This window comes from Thamnophis sirtalis, unplaced genomic scaffold, assembly GCF_051295495.1.
Source record: "Thamnophis sirtalis isolate CommonGarterSnake01/CBP01778 unplaced genomic scaffold, rThaSir2_p1.2 scaffold_12, whole genome shotgun sequence".
Taxonomy (NCBI): Eukaryota; Metazoa; Chordata; class Lepidosauria; order Squamata; family Natricidae; genus Thamnophis; species Thamnophis sirtalis.
This window is the reverse complement of record NW_028261392.1, coordinates 34,585,183-34,613,033: the sequence shown is the minus strand read 5'-3', so window position 1 is coordinate 34,613,033 and position 27,851 is coordinate 34,585,183. Positions and strand designations below refer to the sequence as shown.

The following is a 27,851-nucleotide window of genomic DNA, read 5'->3' as shown; positions in this document are numbered from 1 at the left end:
GCAGGCATCTTGTCTTGCTTAGCAATGAAAATTCTGGGGCCAATTTTGGCCAGAGCTACCTGTATTGAATTACTTTTCAAAATACACTGGCAAATAACCACTGCGAAGGACCTTTGGCCACACTTTGAGAAATCCTGTATTAGATTAATGTTTTTCATTCAATAGCTAGAATTTGTGTTGCAGCTACAAAAAAATAATCTCAGTATTTGACACATTGGAATCCCTGCCAAATTCATGGCACCACTTAGACTGTTACACGTCCCATTTTGTTCCTTCAGTTACATTTAACTACATTTGGGTTATTACATTTTATGGACCATTTTAAAGTACAGTTTGTAATAAGCAACATTTTACCTTACTCTGGAACAGTTTTAATTATAGGTTACAGCCGTGACATGTTTTGAATATTTCATGGACGTCACACCTTCTGTTTTGATTATTTCCTATGTATTTTATTTGTTTTGTTGTTCATTGTATTATAATTTTCCGCCACTTTGGTTGGGATAAAATAAAATATTAATTACTTAGCAGTTACTATTACAAACTAAATAGTCTGCTGTTTAGAACATTGGAAGCTTTTTAAAGAAGATGAGTTCATTTTTCAAACAGTGCAATACAGTAGCTATAACTTCAGTTGTATTGTTGTCATGGTAATACATTGGCCATGCTTGAAATGGGAAAATATTCTTACTGTGTTATGCTTTCTGGAAGCAAGATATGAAGAAAAATACATAATTACTATTTGACTTCTGTAAAAAAATGTTTTCCTGTTTATCAGTGATGTCAGTCAGTGACACACAGTTTTTTGTTTAGGAAGGGACATTTTTGCCTACAATATTTGTCCACCTGGATGGAATTGATTGCTGCAATTCAGCAATTCAGAAATCTAGATTGTGGAAGGGCGTTGCTTAGTGTATATGTGATTAGGCAGGAGTGTCTAATTTGTAATATTTCTAATTGTAATCTTTCAAATATTGGTGATTTTTCTGGGTTCATAAATATCAAATAATATTTTTCTGTCAAATGATTATTGCTGAATACAAGCAGGATATTGGATGAGAGACAAAATTATACCGACTCCATTATCTTCTTGAGAGACCAGAAAAAAGGCCAGTGTGCGACAATCCTGCAGTGATACACATTGCGTTGATTATTTAGATGAAAAGGATAAAATGGATTGTAACATGGAATCGATTAAGGGATGGCATAATAAATTATATTTTTATATGTCTTCCAAAGTCACAAAGCTGTGAGATGGGCATCTATATAAATGACTTAAATAGAATAAAATAAATAACTTTATTTCTGGTACAAATGGGGTATAAAAGAAAGAAAGGCTAAATTCTATGTTTCTTCTTGGATGGATCTGCCTTCTCCTTTTTGGACAAGATTCTAAGATGTGGAGTGGTGTGCCCAGAAGCCAGTATCTTAAGCAGGTATTATAAATAATTATGTTTGGGAAATGGCTAAAATCAGGATCTATCCTATAAATCAAATAAGAACAACACATGTTAAGTAATGCCAAACTTTATGTTATTAAATGTTGAAGAGACAGACTGACAAGACATTGAGAGAGCAAAGTTTACTCCAAATCCTATTCAAGTATAGGTGGTCCTAGATGAGTCTTGGCAAGTGCCGAAACGGGATTGCGCGCGTGCTTGAAACCAGAAACCAGAATAAACATGTGCCGAGCAACTGCTCTTCCGGTTTCCAGGGCTCATGCGCACATGAAGACCAACTGTTCGGCTCGCCAGAACCCGGAAGAGCAACAGGCAACAGCTCGCATTCTTCGAGAGAGGGCTCTGCATGCCACTTCTGGCACACATGCTATATGTTTGCCATCAAGTTCCTAGGTTAACGACTGCATTTTAAGTGAGCAAACTTACAGTAGTGCTGAACAAATGGTACTTACAACTGGTCTTCAAAGTCCTGTCTGTTGCAGCATTCCCATGGTCACACACCATGATCTGAATACTTCTGGATTTCTAACCATCGCAGTGTCATGAAATCAAGATTTGCAACCTTCCTTGCTGGCTTCCCACAAGCAAGTTAATGAGGGAACCCTTAGGAAGTCACAGTCATGTGAGGTCTTCACATAACAATTTTCATCATTTGCTTAACAACAGTAACCAGGGATTTTCTAAAACTTCCATCACTAAGTGGGCTAGTTATGGGACATCATACATATATTCATTTTGCTTAGTGATGGAAATTCTAGTTCAGCCCAGTCCTGTTCAGTCCAATCAAATCAACAAACTTAAAATCTCTGAAACTGACCTCCTGTGGGATAAAAAAAAATACCCAGAAAATTTTAACCAAAACCGTATAAGCACCTTATGGTTGATATCTAACATATCCAGCATACCTTCCTCCTTCTACATTCCCCATAACAACAACCCTGTAAGGTGGGTTGGGCTGAGAGAGTGTATGGCCCAAAGTCACACAGATGGCTTTCATGGTTATGGTAGGACTTGAACTCACAGTTTCCTACTTTCTAACCTGGTGCCTTAACCATTACACCAAACTGGCTCCCAGATCAACTTGCTGTGTGTGGATTCTATGTTGTTATAAGACTGATAAAGTTGTAACATTATATATTAATTTAGTATTGTAGTTTTTTATTGTTCTTGTGATTATTTGCTTTTTACCATGGGCAAATTGCTTTATTGTCTACTGTTAAAAGGAGCCAAAATTTGCTGCAATCACACATGTGATAAATGTATAGAATTTTTCATAACTTATCAGCAAAATTCCAGTGGCATTTGCAAACATAGTAGTAATTCCTGCAGTGTGCTTTACAGCAAGCTTTTGTGTCATAAAAAGTACACCATGTGTGCTATATTTATTTGTTACATTTAGTTTAATGAATGATCCTGGAAGTGAAAGTATTCATTTTAAGAAAAGAATTATTGTATATTTGTTACATTAAATTTGCATAATTTAGTCCTGGCTTATATAATGTGTAATAGCTCCAAGCATATTTTGTGACCTAAACAAAAAGCGAGCAACTGTGGCTCCATGTTTTCTTGGGAATTGCACCAAGGCACTGGCATAATAGGACTTAATGTCATCTTAGGACTTCCATGATCAGATAATGCCAGTTAGCTTTAGGGAAGCTAATGACTTGTTGCATAGAACAAAACCACTCAGTTTTTAATTAAATAGATTTTTAAAATAATATGTGTACGTCTTTGAAAATGAGAAATACATCTTTATGTCTTGAAGTTTATTGATCAATGGAGTAATTAACAAAATATTCCATTTTCAACAAATTTATACTACATACCAACACATGCACTGATAAAGTATGTGTGGGGGGGTATTTGTGTGATCATCCACACACTTCTAATCTTTCTCTCTCCTAGCTTTGCATATATGCATATACATATTTATATGAATGTGCATGCACATTAACTTGATCTCAGAAGACTTCCTTTAAAACATTTCTTTTAAAAACATTTAAATTACATGACAAACAGTCTCTTAATAATCAGCCTTAGTTACCAAATCTGCTGAATCCAGACAGAATATAATAATAGGTTTACTGAGGTTTACTTTTGATTTATATTTTGAGTAATATTGATAGCCTTTTTATTTGATGATAATATATCTTCCTGAGTATCTGAAAATATTCAGAGTAACATTAACAATAAATAATAAGATAAACATAACTCTCCATATTTTTAGCCATTGCAGCTTCTGCTTAACCAAGATTGTTGTGTTTCCTTTCCTTTTAAAAGATAAACCTGAATTAAAAAAGAAATCTGGTAACACAAGGCTCACTTCAGGAAACACACTGAAGGAAAAAGCTTTCTTCTTTCTGCCACTCACACAGTGGTCTGCACACAAATAAAATGAAATTATGAAATAATATACAAGCTAAACAAAACTTGTAAGAATGGCCTAAAAGGTTCAAGTACTTACTTCCAAAGGCCAACTGAGGAGTTGTGAATCCCACTACAGGTCAAATCCATTAGAAGGCTAAAATTATCTTAACTTAAATTGTGTGTTATGACAGGGTTTTACCATCTGATTATTTTGCCCTTTCCCACTTTATTGTTCAGGAATCTAGGGAGGCATCTACCTGAGCTGCTTCTGAATGTTATCTTGTAGTTCTGGACTTTAAAAAAATGCTTCATCTCCTTTTGTGTAGGCAACAATTTATGCATATCACGGTTAAGGTAATCTTCCATACTTTATACAAAAGCTTTCTTGGAATACTTTTTGTTTCTATACATGTCCACACTTGTTTAATATGGTTTGTTTTCTGTTTCCCAACAATGGTATGTGGCAGATAGGGAAACCAATGTAAAGTATGCAAGGATTGATGAATGAAATTGCAATGTTGACTGATATTGATTAGTTCAGACTTGATGTGATGTTAATCTTTACTGAGGTTTTTTTCTTCTTCTTCCAGAACAACCATAAAGCAAATCAGATTTTAATATAATCATATTTCAAAGAAATATTGGGAAGTATCCCAAGAGACCATCAATATTAATTATAAAGAAAACATGTGTTACAAATATCAGAGCTTACACTACAGTATAGGAATTCCCAGTGTAATGCTGAAGGGAAGTTAATTTTGTCCTTTTTATATAAATTCTTGGTTTCTTTCTAGCAATAAAAATTACTTTGCTTTTTCTGTAAGCAATATCATATGATAAATAGTAAAGGAATAGTAAGATCATCTACCAGAAAAAAACAAGTAATAGGAATTTTGTCTAATCTGAGAAAGCCTGTACTTTACCAAATCACAGATTAGGTAAAGTTTTTAAAGGCATATGTTAAAGTAAATTCAAACTTTGGATGTGCTACAGGCCTTATGCAGAGTTAAAATCTGTAAATGGTTAATTTAACTAACGTTAACTTAATAGCAATAGTACTTAGGCTTATATATTACTGTATAGTGCTTTACAGCACTCTCTTAGCCAGGGGTGTCAAACTCAAGGCCCAGATCTGGCCTGCAGAGTATTATAGATCTGGCTCGCAGGACCTCCCTGGAAACAGTGAAGGACCGGCCCGCAGTGCCTCTGCCAGCAAAAACAGAGCTCGGAAGGGCTTCATGCGGACCTCCTGAGCTCCATTTTCACTGGCAGAGGGTTGCAGGAGGCCGTCACAACTGGAAATGGAGCTATATCACTTATTTGAAGGATTGGAAATAATTAAGTATTTCTGAAAAATAAAGTTGTTATTCTGCAATCTATATACTATTACAGTATATTCTGTGGTCAATATACTGATCAGTTTTTTGTATGTATGTACCTTCATGAAAATAAATATATGATTAGTTTGGAGTTCTACTGTTATATATACCCCATTCTTTTAGTACACTATTTATTTATTGTTATTTATTTGTATCCTGTCTTTATTATTTTTACAAATAACTCAAGGTTGTGAACATGTCCACATATCTTCTTCCTCTTATACATATAAAATAGGAATTTTAAAAAATAGGCTAACTACTTCTGTTTATATTTGACAAAGCTACTTATGCCTGCCTTCTGGAAGTCCTGCTCCTTCAATAGAGATAACTCAGTCATATGTTAACAGTGTACATTCTGTAATCCAAGTAAAACATCTGGTTTGACAGTATAGTGTATGGTTTGGCACAGCCAGTCTCCCTATGACATTTTGCAATATCCTTATTTTAATCCTTGATCGTTTATTTGGCAAAATAAAGTTAGTTAGTTATTATTATCATTGATACCTTTGTTTTGATTCTTGTAGGATAAAGTGACCAGATTTTCAGATTGGTAAAGAGGGACACCTTTGACCCGGGGGGGGGGGGGCTTGATTAAAAAATTTATATGGAGCAACAAAAATTTTCATATAACGCAAAAATAGTATTGTAATATTTTTTTATTTCAACATAACTACAATTTACAAATATAAATTGTAACTGTTGCCAAACATCAAAATTTTGATCACGTGACCATGAGGATGCTGCAATGGTCGCTAAGTGTGAAAATGGTCGCTAAGTGTGAAAAATGGTCATCAGTCACTTTTTTCAATGCCATTGCAACTTTGGTCACTAAATGAACTGTTTGAAAGCTAAGGCTAGCTTGCATTATAATGCCTTATGGTAGCTTACATTTTCAAGAGAGAGAAGCTAAACTCCTAAACACACAAGGAATTTGTCTTTGGTGAATATGCTCTCAGTGTACATAAATAAAAATAAAATAGAATACATTCATCAAGAATCATAAGCTACAACACTTAGTGATGGTCACTAAAGCCTGGAGAATTGTTCCCTCTGTGCTTCTTTAAAACAGTATATGTTAGAATAGAATAACAGAGTTGGAAGGCACCTTGGAGATCTTCTAGTCCAACTCCCTGCTTAGGAAGGAAACCCTACACCATTTCAGACAAATGGTTATCCAACATCTTTTTAAAAACTTCCAGTGTTGGAACATTCACAACTTCTCTCCTTGATTAGTTTCCACCCATTGCTTCTTGTTCTACCCTCACGTACCTTGAAGAATAGTTTGACTCCCTCTTCTTTGTGGCAACCCCTGAGATATTGAAACACTGCTATCATGTCTCTCCTTGTCCTTCTTTTCATTAGTGGTTCAGGCAATCAGGAGTTTCTAGTCCCATTTTGAGCATGAAAACCTGCTTGGATGAAATGAGGCGAGTCATTCTTTTTTTCCCTTCTTTCCTTCCTTCCTTCCTCCTTTCCTTCCTTCCTTTCTTCCTTCCTCCTTTCCTTCCTTCTTTTCCTTCCTTCTTTCCTTCCTTCCCTAACTCTCTTCCCCCCCCACCCTTTCTCTGTTGTGGGGAGTTGGAAGGAGCATTAGATCTGCTCACCGCCTTAAAAGTGGGATTTTTTTAAAATGGCTTTTTTAAAAAAGTGATTTCAGCTGGGATGCCTTTAGTACTCGCCCCATCCGTCCTCCCATCCTCCTTCCAAAAAGTTGATTTAAAAAGCCAGTGATCTGTGCCCGCTTCTCCAGCATTCCTGTTTCAGGGGCAGAGGTGCCCTGTTCCCCCCTCAAGGCTTCGCATTAAAGCCAAAAAGGACCTCCACAGAGATGGCTCTGGGTCTGGGAAGGCAGGGACGGGACGGAATGCTGGAGAGCAGCTTTCGCCTACAGCCTTGGGGGGAGGGGGGTGCTTGCAACCCTGCCCTGCTTGGCGCCCCTCGTTGCTTGAAATGGGGTGCTCCGTTTGGGGGGGGGATGCAGGAGGTCCAAATAAGAGGCGGGCTCAGCCTCCACTGGGATGGAGCAAGCAGAAGGAAAGGCAAGAGCGGGAGGGGGTATGGGACTTCGCTGGCAGTTGCAAAGCAGCCTTCCCCTGATTGCCTTCCCCCACGCCTCCCAACCCTTTCAAAAGCCACCCCCATCACCAGCCTCTCCCAACCGGATCCCCGCTTGCCTCCCCTCGGCTCACTCAGACCAGGTTGACAGCGGCTTGCACGGCATGGCTGCAGGAAGAGCGGCGCCCAAAAGAAGCGGGGAAAAAAAATTCCGACGGCTGAGCTGCTTGGCCCAGGACCAAGCCTCCTCCTTACCATCGCTCTCCCTGCAGAAAAATGGCATGCGTCGGCGCACGCACGTGCAAAAGGGTAGGGAGGTAAACCCACTGCCCTCTAAAGGCCACATCGGGAACGACACTTTAGAGAAATAAAAACTTTTTTTTTAACGGCGTCCTTTTTAAAATTGATTTTCTTTCTTTTGGAAAATCGGGGCTTTTTCAATACGCGACAGGACAAGGGACAAATTATTAAAAATCATGACTATCCTGCCAAAATCGGGACATCTGGTCACCTTATTGTAGGAACCATTTGTCCTTAGGACAAATACTTTTTCCAAAAGGAAAAAGCATACATTAAAGGTATTCTGATTTTGGTATTGTGGATTTATTTAAGAAATAATAAAGATTACAAGGTCATTAAAAGAAAAAAAATACTTTTTTAATTAAATACATTTGTTTAATAAATAATCATTTGATTTTTTCAAAATCCAGCATGATACAAGAAGACTTGAACTTGTGAAATAAGATTTTCCCCATTTGTACTAGCCCTCGATTTCAAACTATCATATTTTTCAGAGTATAAGACGTACCGGAGTATAAGACGCACCAAGATTTTGAAGAGGCAATTTTTTTTTTAAAAAAAAAAACTTTTTGGACTCTGCAGACCTCCCAAAAATTGTCCTTTTTTTTGTGAAAATGGTCCCATTTGGTTTTTTTTAAAAAAGGGCATGAATAGCCTATAGGAGGCTTGTAGAGTGCTCCTGGGAGGTTGCCCCCCCCCAATGAGCAAAATACAGCCCATTTTTCATGAAAACGGGCCCAATTTCTGTCAAAGAAAGGGCACGCACAGCCTTTAGGAGGCTTATAGAGTGCTCCTGGGGCCTGGGGGGCAGAATTGAGCAAAAAACAGCCCATTTTTCACTCATTTCTGCCCTCCCCAGCCCCCAGGAGCACTCTATAAACCTCATAAAGGCTATGCATGGCCGTTTTGGTGAAGGGAGCAGGGTTTCGGGAAGCAAAAATGCTGTATTCAGTGTATAAGACACACCTAGATTTTCAACCTCTTTTTTGAGAGAAAAAGCTGCATCTTATACTCCAAAAAATACGGTATTCATTTAACAATGATTGAAAATAAAGTTGGAAAAATGTTAAAATATGAAGTTTCTGTACCATTTTTATAACATGTGTTTGAAGACTGCTCTATGCTCGATAGTGATGATTATTTTCTTACAATAAAACATAAAATCAGTTTAATGTGGTCACAAAAATTAAGTTAAACATATTAAGAGATATATAGTTAATAAAACTAATATCAAACTGTATACAGATGGGCATAAATCAGCCAGTAAATATTTCCAGTCTTAAATCCAAAATTTAAATCCAATAGTTGCTGTGTTACAGCAATTATGGTAGCATAGCAGAACCCTACTTTTAGATATTTTTGGAGTGCTAGTTGCTAATGAAGAAAACAAGAGTTCATTTGACCTAAATGATTAATTAACAAGGGTGTCATTAGATGCGGATGCCAGATGACACAAAGGGAAGCACAACAACGCTTGAAATATTATGACCAAACACAGGGATATTACCTTGACCCAATACAGGGACTTTAAACTTTCTTTCTAAAACCCTAGATAGCAGAATACTGTCCTAAGCAAAATAGATTGATTGATGTTAAAGAGAATGTAGCAACTTACCATACAGGCCATTTTACAAAGGTGAGGAACTTTACTCCTATATCTTCTATATCCTATATCTTCTAGACCCAAATGAAGAACAGGTTGCTTTAGAGCCGCGGTGATACAGTGGTTAGAGTGCAGTACTGCAGGCTACTTCTGCTGACTGCCAATTGCCTGCAATTTGGCAGTTCAAATCTCACCAGGCTCAAGGTTGGCTCAGCCTTCTATCCTTCTGAGGTCGGTAAAATGAGGACGCAGATTATTGGGGCAATATGCTGACCCTGTAAGCTTAGATAGGGCTGTCAAGCAGGATATAAGTCTAACGGCTATTGCTATCAGTAAAGTAGCTTTCTTAAAACCATTGTGGTAAGAAACCAAAATGATTTAAATGAAATGAAGATATGATTGAGTGGAACAGATAATAACCTCAAAAGATAATGTATGAAATGATGTTCAGATGTGGGAGAAGCAAGGATGGTTTACAAGGATAGAAAGAAAGGTATGGGGAAGCATAATGAATGGTGGGATAAATTAGATTTAGCCTTATTTTCTTTTCTTTTCCTCCAAGTTTCTTTTGCCCACTGTTTCTCACTCTTATTCTTACTTGGCGTAACATTCTTTATCATGAAACATAACAGTGTGATAGATTTCCACTATATGTATACACAATTAATTAGATTAATTAATTGGGGGTTTTGCAGTAACCTTCCCCTGGAGTGGAGTGGGAATGGAGATTTTGCAGTATCCTTCCCCTGCCATGCCCACCAAGCCATGTCACATCCACCAGGCCATGCCCAAAGAACTGGTAGTAAGAAAAATTGAATCCCACCACTGCCTCTGACTCTGTTTCCCCCTCCCTCCAAGGTGTGTCAGCTGTCTTGGTAATAGCCAGAGTGCTGAAGAGACTTCATCTTCTGGTATTAGAGGCTCTTGCAAACAGAGACTACCTTCTGATATATCTCAGATTTTGACATCTTCTCCAACTGCATTTTAACATCTGAGGGCAAAGTGATTCAAAGTGAGCTGCTTTGATAACAGAGTTCAAACAAAATAGGTATTTATCTACAGGGTATAATGGAACAAAATTACAAAAAAAAATGTGTCTCAGGGCATCCAGATGACCAGTCAGTGCTATGATCTGATATGTCCACTACATTGAAGCCATATCCCTTTTTGGTCATAAACGGATTAATGCTTTGATTGCTTAGGTATACTTGCCATTTTTTATACTGTTGACACATCTCTAGACCTGCAGCTGATTCATTTTTGACAAAGTGGGATGAAAATAGTTGGGATAGTATACCATTTATAGTACATATTGTATATAACATGCCAAATTTTAATTCTATGCATTCAGGAGTTTCATTACAATAAGGATTTGAAATATTCCTCTGGTATCTCTTTTAATGTAGAAATAGCAGTATAGCATCATCCTAAGTATTGAGCAAAGAATCCAAATTTTGCTGCTATGTGCAGAAAGTGCTCCTTTCCAATTTAAAAATAAAAATGTTTAAAAACAAATCTTTCCTTTTTTAGACTGTTCAGTCTCTGAATTCTGTGTAGTTTAGTTTAGTTTGGTCTATATGTATAATCTGTCTAAACATTTTATTTTTATCATAATCTCTGTATCTCTTTATAAAACTGTCTATAATTTAAGAAACATGTTTTAAAACACTTTTTCAAATGCTTTTCTAAGGACAGATCTTCTATTGCTGTGTAGGCAAATCTTTTAGTCACCAAGTGCCGAAACGGGAGCGCACACATGCCAGAAATGGGGCGTCTGCTCTTCCGATTTCTAGTTCGTGCGTGCACACTGGCCACGTGATGTCTGGTTTCTGGTGCGCATGCGATGACTAGCTGGCCAGTGCTTATGCAGAAACCAGAACAGCGGCCGCCTGGTGTGCATGTGCGTGTCAGCTGGTCTACATGTGCATGCCAGAAACTGGAAGACCCATTGGCCGGTATGCATGCATGCACCGGAAACCAGAAGAATAACTGCCTGGTGTGTGCTTGCTCTCCGTGCGGTTGTTTTTCCGGTTTCTGGCGCTCTCACATACGTGAAGACCAGCTGGGCGGCACACCGGAAACTTGAAGAGCAACAGGCTCATGTGCCTGGAGAGATGGCTCTCTCCACTTCCGGCACACGTGCCATAGGTTCGCTATCCCAGTTCTATAGAATAAAGCAAGGTCTATTGGTTCTCATTGCAGAGAAAAACACATAGATCAAGCAGTCTTGTTGATTACAATCTGGAGGTGGTTGTTGATTACCTTTTATCATGATGGTTTTTTTAAAAAAAAATTCCCAGTCTAATCTATAGCCCTGGGATTTATGACTATTTCAGATTCAAATCATAATTTGTTTTGACCCTATTTAATCTTTTCAGGGTCAACTAGATGCTACCAACTTATTGCTATGTGGGAAGAATGTATTTCTGAACTATTAGATCATGCCTGGAAATGATAAACTACGGTATATTGCTACAGCTTATGTGGTTCAATATACATGCAAAACATATTTTATTCAAAATGCATCAGAAAAATTAACATTGCATGTCTTGTCAAATATCCTGTCGTGGATTAACCTGCATAATATTTTCTTCATGGCCAGCTTTGATTTTAATATTTCCGTTTGATCTCATATTGTAATATATTTTATCTATCCCTATTGCTGTAGTTTCTGTATTTATTCCATTTCTTTTATTTGTTTCTAATATTTTTTGGGGGGAGCTCTGGATTTCATTTAAAATCATTTAGTTTTAGATTTATTGCTTTTTTAGTAATTGAGTATCTTAAACCTTCTGTATATGTGAAAAGTATATGGATAGATGAAGACTCATGGAAACAATAGATTTTCTAATTTTATCTTTTAGAAAACTAAATGAACATAAAGATCCTGCATGATGTCAATGCCTTAATTTAAAACTTAACTCATGTATGTTATAGTTATCTATCAAATCGAATTTATGTCATGAAGAATCAAGCATCACTTTTAAGTTGAACTTTAAGAAAAAAAATTGAAATAGTAATTTTGAAACTTTACCAGAGAAAATACTGGAATTATTTCAAATGCAATAAAGTAGAATAATTTTTAATTTGTTACCTCCTCTGCTATATCTAAAAATAATAATGAGAAGTTGTAAAGAGGTTGTGCTTATTGACAATATACTGAGATATATTTGTTTCTGGTTGGAAGGATAAACTGAATTCAACATTTTCTAATATGATTTAAAGATGTAGCAAATGTGGATTAAAATTGTGAAAACAAACATTTGTTGGACAATTGTTCTGAAGAGCACTGATGACTTACAAGTAAAATAAGAGAGGCCACCCCTCTGTCTGCTGTCCGTCTATCCATGAGTTATCCTGCCTCTACTGATACTACTGTGGCTTGCCATCAAATTGTGATTTCTGGATTCTGGGTAGACAGAACAGTTTAATTCAAATATTTAGAAAGACATATTTTATTAAGTTACCCAATATCTTGGGGTCAGTGTTTCTAAATCATTATTTCTCTGGCTATGTCTGCCAGGAGAGATGTAGTAGAGATGTAGTATTAGTGAAAAACACTTTCACTGGAAATTCTTTGGTGTGAAATATTTATGTAATTGTTTGTTTGTTTATTTATTTTTCATTTTTCTAAACTGCCCCTCTCCCTTAAATAAGAATAAATTACTGCAGCAAAAAAGGTCATAAAAGGAGGTGAATAACCACATTGCTGATCGACAAGTCTTGTCCCAACCCTGGTCATAACTTGAAGACTACCTGTAATTTATTAAAATTAAAGAGGAATGGATCTAGCATGTTCTTGAATGTCCATGTTCTGCAACACATGTGAAATTAAGTGCTTGTTTTTTTTGTATGTTTGTTTATCAAACATCTCAATCACAGAGGGGCTCTGTATGTATTCCTATAGCTATTTGGAAATGAATATAATGAGCAAAAAATTTGGTGAATGAGCTTTCATCAAGCTTTATACCCTTCCCGTAACCATTTCACAGGCTGCTACTTTTCTTTTTGTGTTAGTGTAAAAGCTAAACCTGTACCACATGTTAATGAAATATATCATCAAAGACAATCTTCATAGAGTCTTCATTGCTGCAATGAACTCAGGAAGTGTTGACTGCAAAACAACCATTACATTGCATCACAGGAACAGTGTTGCCCAACTGACCTACTTTTTCTCTTGTGTTCAGAAGGTTGTTTGAAATTGCTGGATGGGGATAGGCATACTTTGAAGTGTACAGATGGTTATCTTTATTCATATTCGTTTACAATGTTTGCTACTCTCTTTTCACTAAAAGCTTAATTAGAAGATAAGAAAACTATTCCATTTTCCACAAAACTGACTTTACAGCTTTATTTATATTTTAATCCTTTGTATTAGAGAATGTTTTAAAATATAGAGTTTATACATCTGCAACTAACAAATATATATAGTATTATTAAATATACTGTTACAGAAGTAGATGCCTTGTGGAAAGCAGCCAGCTGCATTTTTGACTATACAAAATTGGAAATAGAAAAAAATGATAACGAATGAAATAATATAAAATAGGCAAGTCTTTCCTAAACTAAAGAGATCTAATATTTGAATCAGTCAACAAAGACCCAAATTTGGAAGGTTACTACACTTGATTTTAATCAAAAGGCTGGTTCTTTCTTCAAAGAGTTCCAATGCCATTGGCAAAAGGATTAAAAACAAGCAGGATTTTTATCAGAATATCTGCTTGTTTGTCCAAGTCATACATTGGTATCGACTGTGAAAGCAGTACATTATAAATCACTTTATTTACTACTAACTAATATTCAGAAATAATAATTGCCATTTAGTATTTCAAAATAATTATATTCCAATCACAAATATTTCAAAATATTTCATTTTGTTCAGTTAGGTAATATTTTTTGTCACATGAACAACTCTTGAGGATGTAAGAAGTAATACAGAAACGTTTTTTTCATGTGGATTGCAGTCTACTACATGGCAAGGGTTGGGATAAACAAGTTGTTAAGCCAAGTACTTGGAAACAAATGTGTTACTAAACACACAGTGGCTGAAATGTATTCTAATAGACGATGGAGAAATAAGGTGATATATATAGGCTGGTTTAGATTGAAAGAAATGTCATCATAACTATATTTGGTTTGGATTGTTGAAAATACAGGTAATCCTCAATTTATGACCACAATTGAACCCAAAATTCATGTTGCTAAGTGAGACAGTTGTTAAATGAATTTTGCCCATTTTAAGACCTTTTTGCCACATCTGTTAAGTGAATCACGTATAGGTGTTAAGTTATAACATGGTTGTTAAGTGAATCTGGCTTCCCCATTGACTATACTTGTTAGAAATTCACAAAACATCATCCCAGGATACTGTAACCGTCATAAATATGAGTCAGTTGCCAAGCCTCCAAATTTTGGTCACATGACCATGGGATGCTACAATAGTTCTAAGTATGAAAAACAGTCATGAATCACTTTTTTCAGTCATGATGCAACTTTGGTTACTAAATGAACTAGTGTAAGTCGAGGATATCTGTATATACCTGTAGATATATATTGGATTGTTGGGATAGCAATAGTGAAATCATTTTGTGAATCTCTGATGGCAGGGTCAGTTTGGATGTGAGCAAGAGCCCAGGAAAATTTTGAAGCTGATTTGCTGCATTATGAATGAGTGCTTTGGCTTTTTTTTTTTTAGCAGAACAAATCCCCAATCTATGAATAACTAAATTGTTAATTATTTTGATATTGTAAGATCTTATGTATTTGCTTGTTTGCATCTATCTGAAAACAACAAAGTATCCCAATAAACAAGTATACTTATGTTAATTTTTTTGTGGTGTCTTAATTGTGTAGGAGAGCCAGTTTGGTGTAGAGGTTGAGGGCACTGGGATGGAAAATGGAAGAGCATGAGTTCTATTCTTACCTTAAACTTGAAGCTAACTGTGTAATTTAGGCCCAATAACTCTCTCTGATTTGTAGGCAATGGCAAATCACTTTCAAAAACATTGTAGGGACTTGCATCTTATGAATATGCAAGAGCTGATTCCTTCCCAGGGTCTCATATTGCATGTTTTCACTTCTGTAATGCTTTTTGCACGTATTAGAACTTTGGGGAAAAGTTACATTCTATATGCATCAAGATATTTCTGGGGCATTCTTCCAAAACCATGGATGGATGGATGGATGGATGGATGGATGGATGGATGGATGGATGGATGGAAGGAAGGAAGGAAGGAAGGAAGGAAGGAAATTATTGTTCAGAAATGGCTGCAATGTGACTAAAACAAGACAACAAGAGTACTGATTGATGATTCCTAGAGCTACTGTCTTAAATATAGTGTCACAATAAATTAAGTTATGGCACATTTATTTTGTTTGAAATATAAGCATAATGGAAATTACATATTAAAATTATTTGTAATTCTTTCAACAGAAAACGCTGTTCAGACAATCTGATGGATGAGGATGAGAAAGACAGGGCAAAGAGGTAAGTAGCCAGTTTTTTGGGAAATGTTTTTGTAAGAAGAAAAACAGCAAGAAGCAAAGAAACCTGGTAGTACAAGAAAAACAGTAGAATATCTATAATTGTTTTCTGCTATGCTTTTTTGCATTTTTGCATTGAACATGGGTATGTGAAAAATGCAGGATTCTTTCCTTCATATGTTAGCTTTAGGAATTTGAATTTACAATACTAGGGCATACTTTCAACCAAAGCAGTTTTGTTCTTTTAGCACTCCATTGTCTTTTAGTTTATTTCATTCTAATGTAAAGAATTAATTTTCTTAAGAACAGATCACAGTAATAAATAAACATGAGTGATTCCATGTCTACTAACAATTTAATTCTGTTCATAGGGCTTCACGTAATAAGTCTGAAAAAAAGAGACGTGACCAGTTCAATGTTCTCATTAAGGAACTCAGCTCAATGCTTCCTGGAAACACACGAAAAATGGACAAAACGACAGTTCTTGAAAAAGTCATTGGCTTTCTCCAGAAACATAATGGTAATTCTTGTGTTATCTTTAAAACGAACAATTACTCTATTTCAGTGATGGCAAACCTTTCTTGGCTCGTGTCCCAAAAGCGGGGGAGCACAAGGGTTCATGCGTGGGTGTGCCACACCCATACTATGTGCACAACCACAGCGTGCATGCATGTACCACCAGCACTCCCCCCCCATTTTTGGTGTGCTTTTTATGCCCTCCCCAGGTTCCAGAGGCTTTATAGGAGCCTAAGGAGGGCGAAAGCAGCCTCCCCTGCCCCCCCCCGGAGGCCCTCCAGAGGCTTCAGGAGCTGGAGTGCGAAAACCGGTCATCTCAGCAAACCGGAAGTTTGGGAACAGACTTCCGGTTTGTCTGTAGAGCTGTTTTTTTGTCTTCCGGAGCCTTCAGGGAAGCCTCCTAAAGGCCCCTGAAGGCTCCGGAGGGCTAAAACCGGCCCTACGAGCAACCCAGAAGTGTCTTCCGGTTTGCTTGTAGGGTCATTTTTTTCCCTCTGGAGCCTTCAGGGAAGCCTTCTGAGGGCTCCTGAATGCTTCAGAGGGCTAAAACCGGCCCTACGAGCAAACCGGAAGTCCGTTCCTGAAGTTCCGGTTTGCCCATAGGGCTGGTTTTTCATGCTCCAGAGGCTTCAGGGAAACTTCCGGAGGGCGAAAAATGGCCTCAAACAAAGGCTAAAGTCAGTTGGTCAAAGCGCACATGCGTGCTGGCCAGCTGACAGGGCAAGCCTCGCATGCCCTGACAAATGGCTCCGCATGCCACCTGTGGAATGCGTGCCATAGGTTCCCCATCATGGCTCTAATGAGTTGTCTCAAAATCCATTGCTTTGTAATTAAGAGTTGAATGTAAATCATTTACTGCAACAGGTTGTTATTTAGCTGAAAACAACTGTTTTCCTTTGAAATCAGTTTGAGATCTTTTAGTTTCAAATTGCTCTACTTTGAAACATTTCATTAACATCGGGGTATCTAAAACTTAAGATGGGTTAAATTTTAAATATTTTACAATTATTCTATTATTTAACTTATTTAGGAAACACATTTTAACAAACTCCCATTTAACCAATTTGCCAGAAATAAGAATTTAAGCAGATATGAATCATGGGAAGTTTGAGAGAGTTATAGCCTGCAACTCTCCACTGTTTTAAAAAAAGATTCTGAAAATACCTTTGATACTTGGTAAAGGCCAGACACATTAATGAAAATAACAGTGGCATTGGGAGTGGAAGTTTGATAGTCCCATATAGTAATCTCCCATTTAGTTAAACTAATTATACTTAATTAATGAAAATATCAGGATGTGCAAGGAATCTGATGGGTACAAAACATGCTGTGTGTAGTCATCATCTTGGAAATACATGGCTTTGATATAAAGCCAAAATATGAATTATTAATAATTATACATTTACAGTAATTACATTCCAGGGATCCTTCACAAATGATAGGAGACAATATGTTTTTAAAAACAAATAATATGTAAGTGAAAGTATTGACTTTCCATTGAAAGATATAGTGATAGATAGATGATAGATAGATAGATAGATAGATAGATAGATAGATAGATAGATAGATAGATAGATAGATAGATAGATTAGATAGATATAGTTCTTTGGAAGATAATAGCTTTTCCATGTGTCTTTAAAAATATGTGTATTTACCTGTGCTATATGTTTAATGAGTATAAAGATATGCAGTACACAATTATAACTGGATCAAGGTCAAATAATGAAAATCAAATAATCAAAATGCAACACAAAGTCTTGGAATATTACCCCATGTGTGGCAGGTATTAATAAACATCCAGAATTTAATTTAAGAAATTTAATTTAAGAAAGTTTTTGCCATTATAACAAACTTCAGGTTTGAAAGGTTGATGAAAGAGAATAAAGATTACTCTCTGCAGGAGAGGCAGGGCCTCACCACTGTCATGATGAAAAGAAAAAAAAATTAAAAGGAAAAAGGCAGAGGTAGTTGCTGCCAGAGTCACAGTGGATGACTCTGCTTACTGATTAACTACAGGGGGAGGCGAGAGAACCACATGCCTCCTTCGTTATGATCACTTGTGCTGAGTTAAGCAAGGGTTAAAAGGCTAAACATTCCTTATGCAAAGGAGGCACGTGGTTCTCTCGCCTCCTGCTCTGGCAGCAGCAGGTCTTGCCTTTTTCTTTTTACATTTTCACATTTTCATCATAGTGGACAAGAGGAGAGTTGAAATCCTGTGACACAGCTGGAAAAGGTATGTGGATCCTGGGTCAGAGGGAACGGGGAGGAATTCAAAATTATTGTAATTTGTAAGTAATGTTTTATTGTGAGTAATTTGTGTGTGTGTGTGTGCGTGCGTGTGTTTGTTTCTTCACTTCACTCATACAAACTCTCTCAATTTGAGAGAGAGTTTGAGAAGAGAAGGAAGGGAGAGAAGCAGGGAGGGTAGCCTTGTTTGAGAAGAGAGGGGCAGCCTGCCAGCAGAGGCAGGTCTTTTACCTGCCTCTGCTGGCGGGCTGCTGCTTTCTTTCTTTTGCCTGCTGTGCCCACCTTCCCTTTCTCCTCTCCCTCCACCGGGAGCCCCATCCTGCTCCCCTCTCCCTTTCCTCCTCCTCCTCCTCTCCCCTTTCTTCGCCGGCTGCCACCTCGTCCCCCCTCCTCCTCCCTCCAGCCGGCCTCAGAGAAGGCACCGCTGCACCGTGGGTCGTCCAGGAAGTTGCGGACTGGGTTCTTCTCTAACAGGCTGTCCCGCTGCCCATGCTTGTACTCAGCGATCTTCTTCATCTCCTCGTTCATCTGCTTGATGTTTCACTGCCGCCGCTCCTCCCACTCCTCTGGCTGGGCAGCCTCCGGCTCTCTTCGGCGCCTCTCGGTCTGCCCGGCAGCCTCCGCCGAGCGGCTCTTCTGAGCTCCTGTCATGGCTATGCCCTCCTGCTTGGCCTTGCGCCGGTCCTCCTCGATCTCCTGGTAGTGGCGGATGTGTGCTTGGTTCTTGCACCGCAGTGCTTCGATGCGCTTGTCCAGCTCGGCGTCCTTCTTCTGTGACTGCAGCTCCAGCGAGGCGGACATAAACGCAAGACGCCTCAGTTGGGGACAGTGGCAGGAATACTGCTTCTCGCCGCCGCTTCACTCTGCTGCCTTGCCCCCTGCTACCTCCGTCCCTGCCGCTGTGTCCGACAGAAGCGTCTCGCATCTATGATGGACATAAATGCAAGACGCCTGTCGGACACAGTGGCGGGGACGTTGCTTCTTGCCACTGCTGCACTCTGCCGCCTCGCCTCCTCTGTCCCCGCTGCTGTGTCCGACAGGCATCTCGCATTTATGGTGGACATAAACGCAAGACGCCTGTCGGACACAGCAGCGGGGACGTTGCTTCGCACTGCTGCCGCGCTCTTGCCTCACCAACCGTAATCCTCACCGCACGTCACTGACTCTCTGTGATTTTCTCCTTTAAGGGCAAGTAAAGCAAAAATGAGACTTTGTATGTTAAAAGTTAAAATGAATATTGTGGAAACCAAGGGCTACTTTAAAGAGAAGATACATTCTGCAAATTAATCATTCTGCAATTGAACTCAAAATCCTTATCTTTATAGATTCCTTATAGAAGTCAAGATAAACTTGTTAAATAAATCTTATATAGCAGTTGTGCTGTGGCCTAGTCATTAGTAGATTTATAATAAGACATTTTAATTTGTTTAGAATTTTCAGCACAGACAGAACTTTGTGATATTCATCAAGAATGGAAGCCCTCTTTTCTCAGCAATGAAGAATTCACTCAACTGATGTTGGAGGTGAAAATTTCAATTTTTACAAAACTTTGATATGTTGACTTCAACAGAGTTATCAGTGGTGGCTTTTGAATTGATCAGCATGTCTGGAATATTTCCCGTTTTGGAATATTTCATTGAAAAAATCTGATGGTATTCTATAAGATGGGTATTTCAATCTGTAACTATAATTGTTGATGGATCTCTGTAAAATAAAAATAACTAAAAGGTATTATCTATGCATGCCAAGTAATTATATAAAATGATTGACAACAAGAGGAAAAAAAATAAACTACATGTAGTCCTCGGGTTATAATAACAACTGGGAAGGAAATTTCTGTCACAATGTAGTCATAATGCACAATTTTACATGACCATATTGGCTATTTATAGGATACCTATGTGTTATATAAACCTTTTGGGGTAGGTAGAAATAAATAAATGCTGCAAAGCACTCACATTTTAGCTTTAAGGAATAGGCAGTTTAATGGAGGTTTGGATATAAATTGTGTACAGGCCGCATATAGTATGCATGTATTTTTGATCAATTCATAAAATCTGACCAAAATCTCTTTTTCTTCATAGTCTCTGGAATTCACATATCTGGCTTCTAAGCCATATTCAAAGTCTTCTGTAACTTCTTGTTCTCAATAGCAATACAAGCATTATCATTTTACTACCTCTTTTAGAGAATTACCATACTTTTTTCCCTGTAGGCACTGGATGGGTTTGTAATAGCAGTTACCACTGATGGAAGCATTGTGTATGTTTCTGATAGCATCACACCTCTTCTTGGGCACTTGCCGGTGAGTGGTTCAAATACATTCATTTTGTATCTTACTTACCCTGCACTAACACTCTCAAAGAGACTCTTTAAAAAGCCATAAATACTGTTAAGTGCCATCATGAAATTTATTTTGACCAATTTAAGAAAAATAGTAGATAAAATCTTGGACAGGAAATTTGCCTTTTATGTGTGTTCGGCGTCATGATTCATATAAAAGAGATGGAGTGTGCATTAGGATGCTATAACTCTGATTAAATCTCTTTGCTGTCCTCTTGTGACTATGTAGAATTTTGCAATCCAAACTTGGAAGCCCTTTGAAAAGAGGCAACATTATGGAACTGTTATTAGAAAGAAATGTGACATCTGAGGGTGTGTGCAAGGATTTGGAAAAACTAAACATTCTATACTAGGAGTGAAAAAAAATGTGATAATGTAATTCTGACAATTAAATTACTAAAGGCACAGACTATTCCAAGTAGATGAGAAACTGGAAATATGATTACACAGGAAATCGAGAGATAAGATTTAAAAGAGTATAAAATGAAAAATAAAACAAGAATAAATACAGTAGAGTTGCCCAGACTTGTTAGACTTGTCTCAGGAAAGCTAAAGTCCAAAATGACAGAAAAATCCAGAGGCAACCTAACAAAAACAGACTTCTCTGACTTTGATTCAATGCCGTGAAAAACAAAGGAAGACTTGGTGTGCCAATGTGTTAAATACGATACATCAATTATCTCCCTTTTGGCTGTGCCTTCTCCCATTACTTTTCTACACAGGAAAAGTAAAAGTAAGAAGGAACTTACAGCCCAGAATAAGTAAGGAGATGCTACTTCAAGTTTCCAGGCACAGATGAATTATATCCCAGAGTGATAATGGCGTTTTCTGGAGTTGTTGAGGATTTTTGGAGAACAGGTGAGATGTGAGAAGATGGATACAAGCAAATATTCTTATTGTTCATTCAAGAATAAGAGATGGACTTGGAAGTCTGCTGTCAATATTAACCAGATTCAGAAAAGTTTCGTCATTTCTGAAATTTAGGGAGACAATCACCTTGATCATTTGCAAGAAAAAGTATGTGAACCCCTTGGGATTACGTGGAGTTTTGCATGAATTGGTCATAAAATGTAGTCTGAACTTCATCTAAGTCACAACAATAGAAAAACACAGTCTGCTGAACATAATACTACACAAACATTAGATGTTGCCATGGTTTAATTGGACATAACATGTAAACATTCATAGTGCAGGGAGGAAAAAGTATGTGAACCATTGGACTTAATAACTGGTTGACCCTCCTTTGGCAGCAATAAGCTTAACCAAATGTGTCCTGTAGTTGCAGATCAGACCTGCACAACGATCTGGAGTAATTTTGGACCACTCCTCTTCACAAAACTGTTTCAGTGTAGCAATATTCTTGGGATGTCTGGTGTGAATCGCTCTCTTAAGGTCATGCCACAGCATTTCAATCAGGTTGATGTCAGGACTCTGACTGAGTCACTCCAGAAGGTGTATTCTGTGCTGTTGAAGCCATTTTTTGTTGAATTACTTGTATGCTTTGGGTCATTGTCCTGTTGCATCACCCATCCTCTGCGGAGCTTCAGTTGGTGGACAGATGGTCATACGTTTTCCCGCAAAATGTCTTGATAAATCCTGGAATTCATTGTCTCATTAATGGCAACAATCTGTCCAGGCCTTGAGGCAGCAAAGCAGCCACAAACCATGATGCTCCCTCCGCCATGTTTTACGTGGGTATGCGGTTTTGATGTTGGTGTGCTGTGCCTTTTTTTCTCCACACATAGTGTTGTGTGTTTTTCCCAAACAACTCAATTTTGGTTTCACCTGTCCACAGTATATTTTGCCAGTAGTGCTGTGGAACATCCAGATGCTCTTTTGCAAACTTTAAACATGCTGCAATATTTTTTTTGGACAGCAATGGCTTCCTCCGTGGTGTCCTTCCATGTACTCCATTCTTGTTTAATGTTTTCCTTATTGTAGATGTGTCAACAAAAATGTTAGCATGTGCCAGAGATTTCTGTAGGTCTTTAGCTGATTCTTCTTTACCTCATGAAGCATTCTGCACTGTGCTCTTGCAGTCATTTTTACAGGACAACCTTGCCCAGGGAGAGCAGCAACAGTGCTAAACTTTCTCCATTTGTAGACAGTCTGTCTTACCGTGGACACATGAACATCAGGGCTTTTGGAGATACTTTTGTAACCCTTTCCAGTTTCATGCAATCAACAATTCTTGATCGTAGGTCTTCTGAGAGCTCTTTTCTGCGAGGCATGGGTCACATCAGACACTGCTTCTTGAAACCAGTAAACCCAAAACAGGTGTGTGTTTTTAAAGGGCAGGACAGCAACACATCCAATATCATCACACTGATTGGAGTCAAGGTTGGCTCACTCCTGGCTCCAATTAGCTCTTGGAGAAGTCATTAGGCTAGGGGCTCACATACTTTTTCCTCCATGCACTGTGAATGTTTACATGTTATGTTCAATTAAACCATGACAACATCTAATGTTTGTGTAGTATTATGTTCAGCAGACTGTGTTTTTCTATTGTTGTGACTTAGATGAAGTTCAGACTACATTTTATGACCAATTCATGCAAAACTCCACGTAATCCCAAGGGGTTCACATACTTTTACTTGCAACTGTATATAGGATAAAATAATAGGCATACAAGCAGATTTGATGTAAAAATTAAAATTTTAATATTTTCAAAATGATGGAAAGAATGGGGATGCCTATTTTCTATCTTCGTTTTAATAGAGTTTTGTCATTTTACAGTCTGAAGTCATGGATCAAAATTTGTTAAAATTCCTCCCTGAACAAGAACATTCCGATATTTTTAAAATATTATCCTCTCATATGCTTCTAATGGATACTGTTTCATCGGATTATCTAAAATGTGAGTGATTAAAAAAAGTTTGTAAATAACTTTTTAAGTTGGCTTAAAATATTGTGATCAATGCAAAATGAAATAAGACAATAAAGAAGGCGTTGATTAGCCATTTAACTTTTAATTTTCAAATTAACGATATCTGTAGGCAATATTCACCTGTACAATTTAACACAATTATAACTTAAAATGCAATTGATTTCAGCTATATTAATTGTAGTCTTACAGAAATTAGACATGTTAATAAAATACTTTATGATTACATATTGAATTCCTTTAACATGACTGTTCTTAAAGTCTCAAAATTTATGTTTCTTTAATACAAAATGATTTTTGAGACAAAATATTATAAGAAAAATATTATATGGGAAATAGGTAAAGGTTTCACAATAACAAGTTTAGATTTTAAAATGTATCTTTTTTATTTTTGAAAATGAGACATTGCAAAGAAAAGGGAAATGCCTTTTACATTCCATTGCTTTTCATTATCTTTAAGTCTGTGTGATTTATTTCATAAAATTGTACTGAATAATGGGAAAAGTGCTAATCTCAATTCTTGATTTAAATATGCATGAGAAATATCTATTTATAGTTCTGAACAACCTAGATTCATGCAAAGCTTCATCAAAACTTTGAGATAGGAATCTTGTGCATCACTGAATTCATTGGGGGTTTTCCTTTTGTGTAATTATATAACTCATAAGAAACTGTATAATTAATGAATAATGATTATTTTACTAATGTCTTGTAGTATTTTATTTAAATTTCAGGTAATGAGGATTTAGAATTTTATTGCCATCTTCTGCGAGGAAGTCTGAATCCAAAGGATTTTCCAACATATGAATACATAAAATTTGTAGGGAATTTTCTATCTTACAATCATGGTAAGAACTTTTCAGTTCTATAGGAAGAAATTATGACCACATTTACATGGTGAAATATAATTCTAAAAAGAAACTATTTTAAAAATACTTAAAAGGTATTTAAAAAGATGACTTGCTGACATTCAGTACTTGGATTAAAAATATTTCAGAGGTCAGCATTAACATTACTGGCACAACAAAGAATATTTTCTAAAATGCAATTAGCATTTCATAGTTCAGAGTGAAATTCGTAACATTTTGCTAAGGAAGCTTTATAGGAATTATTTCAAAATGCATATGATTATGACTGGAACTCACCCTGCAGATCGAAACAGTCCATTGGCCATAAGATCTTCTTTAATCAAACAGTAATTTCTACATGCTGTCCATGTCATTCCTCAAGGACATCTTTCTTTCATCTGCTTCAGACATCTAACATTCTTTTAGTCATAATTTAAATGCAGGAAAAATGAACAATTTCTCAGAATAACCCATTAATTAATCTTGTTTGGGGAGCACTTTTGCTGCATTACTATTAGTCTTCTCATTGTTCCTATCACCCATCAACTCCCACTTATGACTGCATGACTGTAACTTTGTTGCTTGTATCCTTACAATTTATATTGATATTGATTGTTTCCTGATTACTTATTTGTACCCTATGACTATCATTAAGTGTCGTACCTTATAATTCTTGACGAATGTATCTTGTCTTTTTATGTACACTGAGGGCATATGCACCAAAGACAAATTCCTTGTGTGTCCAATCACCCTTGGCCAATAAATAATTCTATTCTATTGGGTTCAGTTTTTTTGAATCTGTCACGGATGTATAATTAGCAGCTCAGTAAAAACTCATTTTCCGACATTGGCATTCACAGCAAAGTCTAGCTATCCTATTTATCTTTTATTCAACATTTTTGCTTTCTTCCATTATTTTTCTTCATATGTTCTCTGTCTTCTGATCTAGAATGCACAATTAACCATTTTAAAATTACTGACATCTTTCTATAAGAAATCTGTATCTTCCATTTCCATTTTATGAGAAAAGTAAATTCCTCCATACTACATCTTTTCTCCTTTCTTTACATCAATGATTATTGCGCAGTAAACATATAGTAACTGAAAACCCCCAAATAAAAGGGCCACAGATACAATACTTCTTGCTAAATTGCCTTCATGTCAGGGGTGGGTTCCTGCCAGTTCTAATCTCTTCTATAGAAGAGGTTCCACAAATCTACCAGGCCGTTTAGAACCAGATCCAGCTCCCTCCCCCCCGCCTGTCCGCACCATATTTGCCCAGCCCACTGCCCACTGATTGGCTGGCTCACCAATCGCCCCATTCGCCTCTTAAAGTCTTAACGCTGTCAAGTTTGAACATCCCTGGGGGTTTTTTCTAAAGGGTTAGGGGTGCAAGGGTCTTGTAACTTGACAGCTTTAAGACTTGCATGCTTCAAATGCCAGAGTTTCTGAGCCAACATTTTGGTTGCTAAACAAGAACGTTGTTAAGTGAGTTTCACCACATTTTACAAGTTGGCCATGCCCACCCAGACACATGGCTGGCAAGTCACTCCCACCCAGTCACATGGCCATCAAGCCACTCCCACAAAGCAGGCCACACCTACAGAAGAGGTTCTAAAAAATTTTGAAACCCACCACTGCTTCTTGTAATTATTGTTTATCTTCTATTCATTTATTTATTAAAATGCACCTAAGGTATAGTAGTGGTAGCACCTACCAGATTTCAAATGACCAAGTTGGATAGGTCTTCAATACTAGAACTGGAAATCATTAATATCAGGGCTGTAGGCAAGATTTGGAAGTTAATGAAACATCCCAGAATAAGGCAAACACTTCTACACTGTTCCTGAAAAAACAAGATGAACATGTCAGTATACTGAATATCAGAAGTCAAGTTCAGCTTGACAGCAATTTTATCTTTATGATGTTAGAATTAGAATTAGAACCAACATAGTTGGCACCAACAGGATAATTTCCTAGTTTTTCCTCTGGTTTATTTATTTATTGGCATTTTATCTTTTCACAAAAATGTAATCTTTATCTAATTAAGTTGTATTAGTATTAATTGGTAAAATAGTGGCTTACTAATTTTAAATTGGTAAGAGAAAAGGATTGCTCATTTTAAAAGCTGCCATTGGACATTTCAAAAGATTTTGGATAAGAACCATGATGAAGTTGCTATCCAAGTATGCACTGATGAGAACATAGATCTCCTGTTTATGATTAATTACTCATCATGTTAGAAGCCTATAAATGTTTGTCCTTCCCCTATATTAAAAGGCAAGACAGGCATTTTTGAGTCACTTATCTCCTGAAACATTCCAGTTAGTCCTTAAAATTTAAAATGTGTTGCAAGTTGAAATAAAACTTCATTATTGGTAAATTGGTGAAGGTTGAACTTTGTGGATTACATATGAAATAAATGACACCTCCCAGCCAAGCCCCCAATATAAAACAGGGAATTTAGAAATGACCCAAACAGGGCCATTGCATGGTGTTTTGGAATAGCAAATTAGTCCCTTTCCAATTACAGTACTATTCTGATTCAGCTGACTTATTTTCACATCCGAATCTCACTTTTCCTGTCCACATTAGAAGACACGGGGCATTTACTATCTTACCACATAGCCTAGATTTCTTATATATACATACATGCATGCATGGATGCATGCAGCCAGAAAAGTGCATTCAGATAATGATGTGGGATGTTCCATATTAGTACATTTCATATGTATAAAAGAGTTAGCAAAAGCAAATTTGCCAGAAAGGCATAATCCTTTGCCTTCTAATTTTCTTATCCAGTGCCTCTATCTGACTGTCACAGTGCTGAAGAGGCTGCTCCTAGGGGTTACAGAACACCACAAGGAAAACAAATCTGCTTTGTTGCTACTGTTCGGCTGGCCACCCCTCAGTTTTTAAAGGCAAGTTTGTCTGTCTTAGAATCTTACCAATAACAGTGATATCTAGGATTGTGCATGCCTTGGAAATGATTGAGAAGAAATACTGCAGATCATTTCTAATGAGAGAATTAGTTCAGCACTTCTTCCTTTCATTAAAGCAGCCTGAAAGCTGTGGCAACATTTTGAAAGTTATTTTAATGATACTGCCTAGCAATTCTGGAAGTTGTAGTACCAGCCTCCCTACAGAAAACAAAACTAGGGAAGGCTGATATATATGCTCCTGAATGGAAATAAATACAAATACAGGAAGTGTTAAAAGTAAATCAAGTTATTATCTGCAGATACTATTTCCAATCAAATTATGAACATTGTTTGGATTTTTCTCTTGAAGATTACCTTTTTCTTACATATGTCACTGCAATTAATTAAGTCTTTTGTCCAATATTTTTGCATGTATAGGCAAAAC

At 37.1% G+C, this 27,851-nt stretch overlaps 1 protein-coding gene across 1 annotated transcript in view; it reads left to right on the top strand.

Annotated features, from left to right (window-relative positions):
• The window catches only part of NPAS2 (neuronal PAS domain protein 2), a 58,511-nt gene that overhangs the window by 12,275 nt on the left and 18,385 nt on the right, over nucleotides 1-27,851 (top strand). Inside the window, exons 2-8 of the mRNA XM_087726244.1 lie at nucleotides 15,598-15,651; nucleotides 16,019-16,167; nucleotides 19,842-19,933; nucleotides 20,626-20,715; nucleotides 23,490-23,610; nucleotides 24,372-24,485; nucleotides 27,288-27,406. Of these exons, the coding sequence (XP_087582370.1) occupies nucleotides 15,598-15,651; nucleotides 16,019-16,167; nucleotides 19,842-19,933; nucleotides 20,626-20,715; nucleotides 23,490-23,610; nucleotides 24,372-24,485; nucleotides 27,288-27,406 (739 nt within the window). The remainder of the gene's footprint in view (nucleotides 1-15,597; nucleotides 15,652-16,018; nucleotides 16,168-19,841; nucleotides 19,934-20,625; nucleotides 20,716-23,489; nucleotides 23,611-24,371; nucleotides 24,486-27,287; nucleotides 27,407-27,851) is intronic.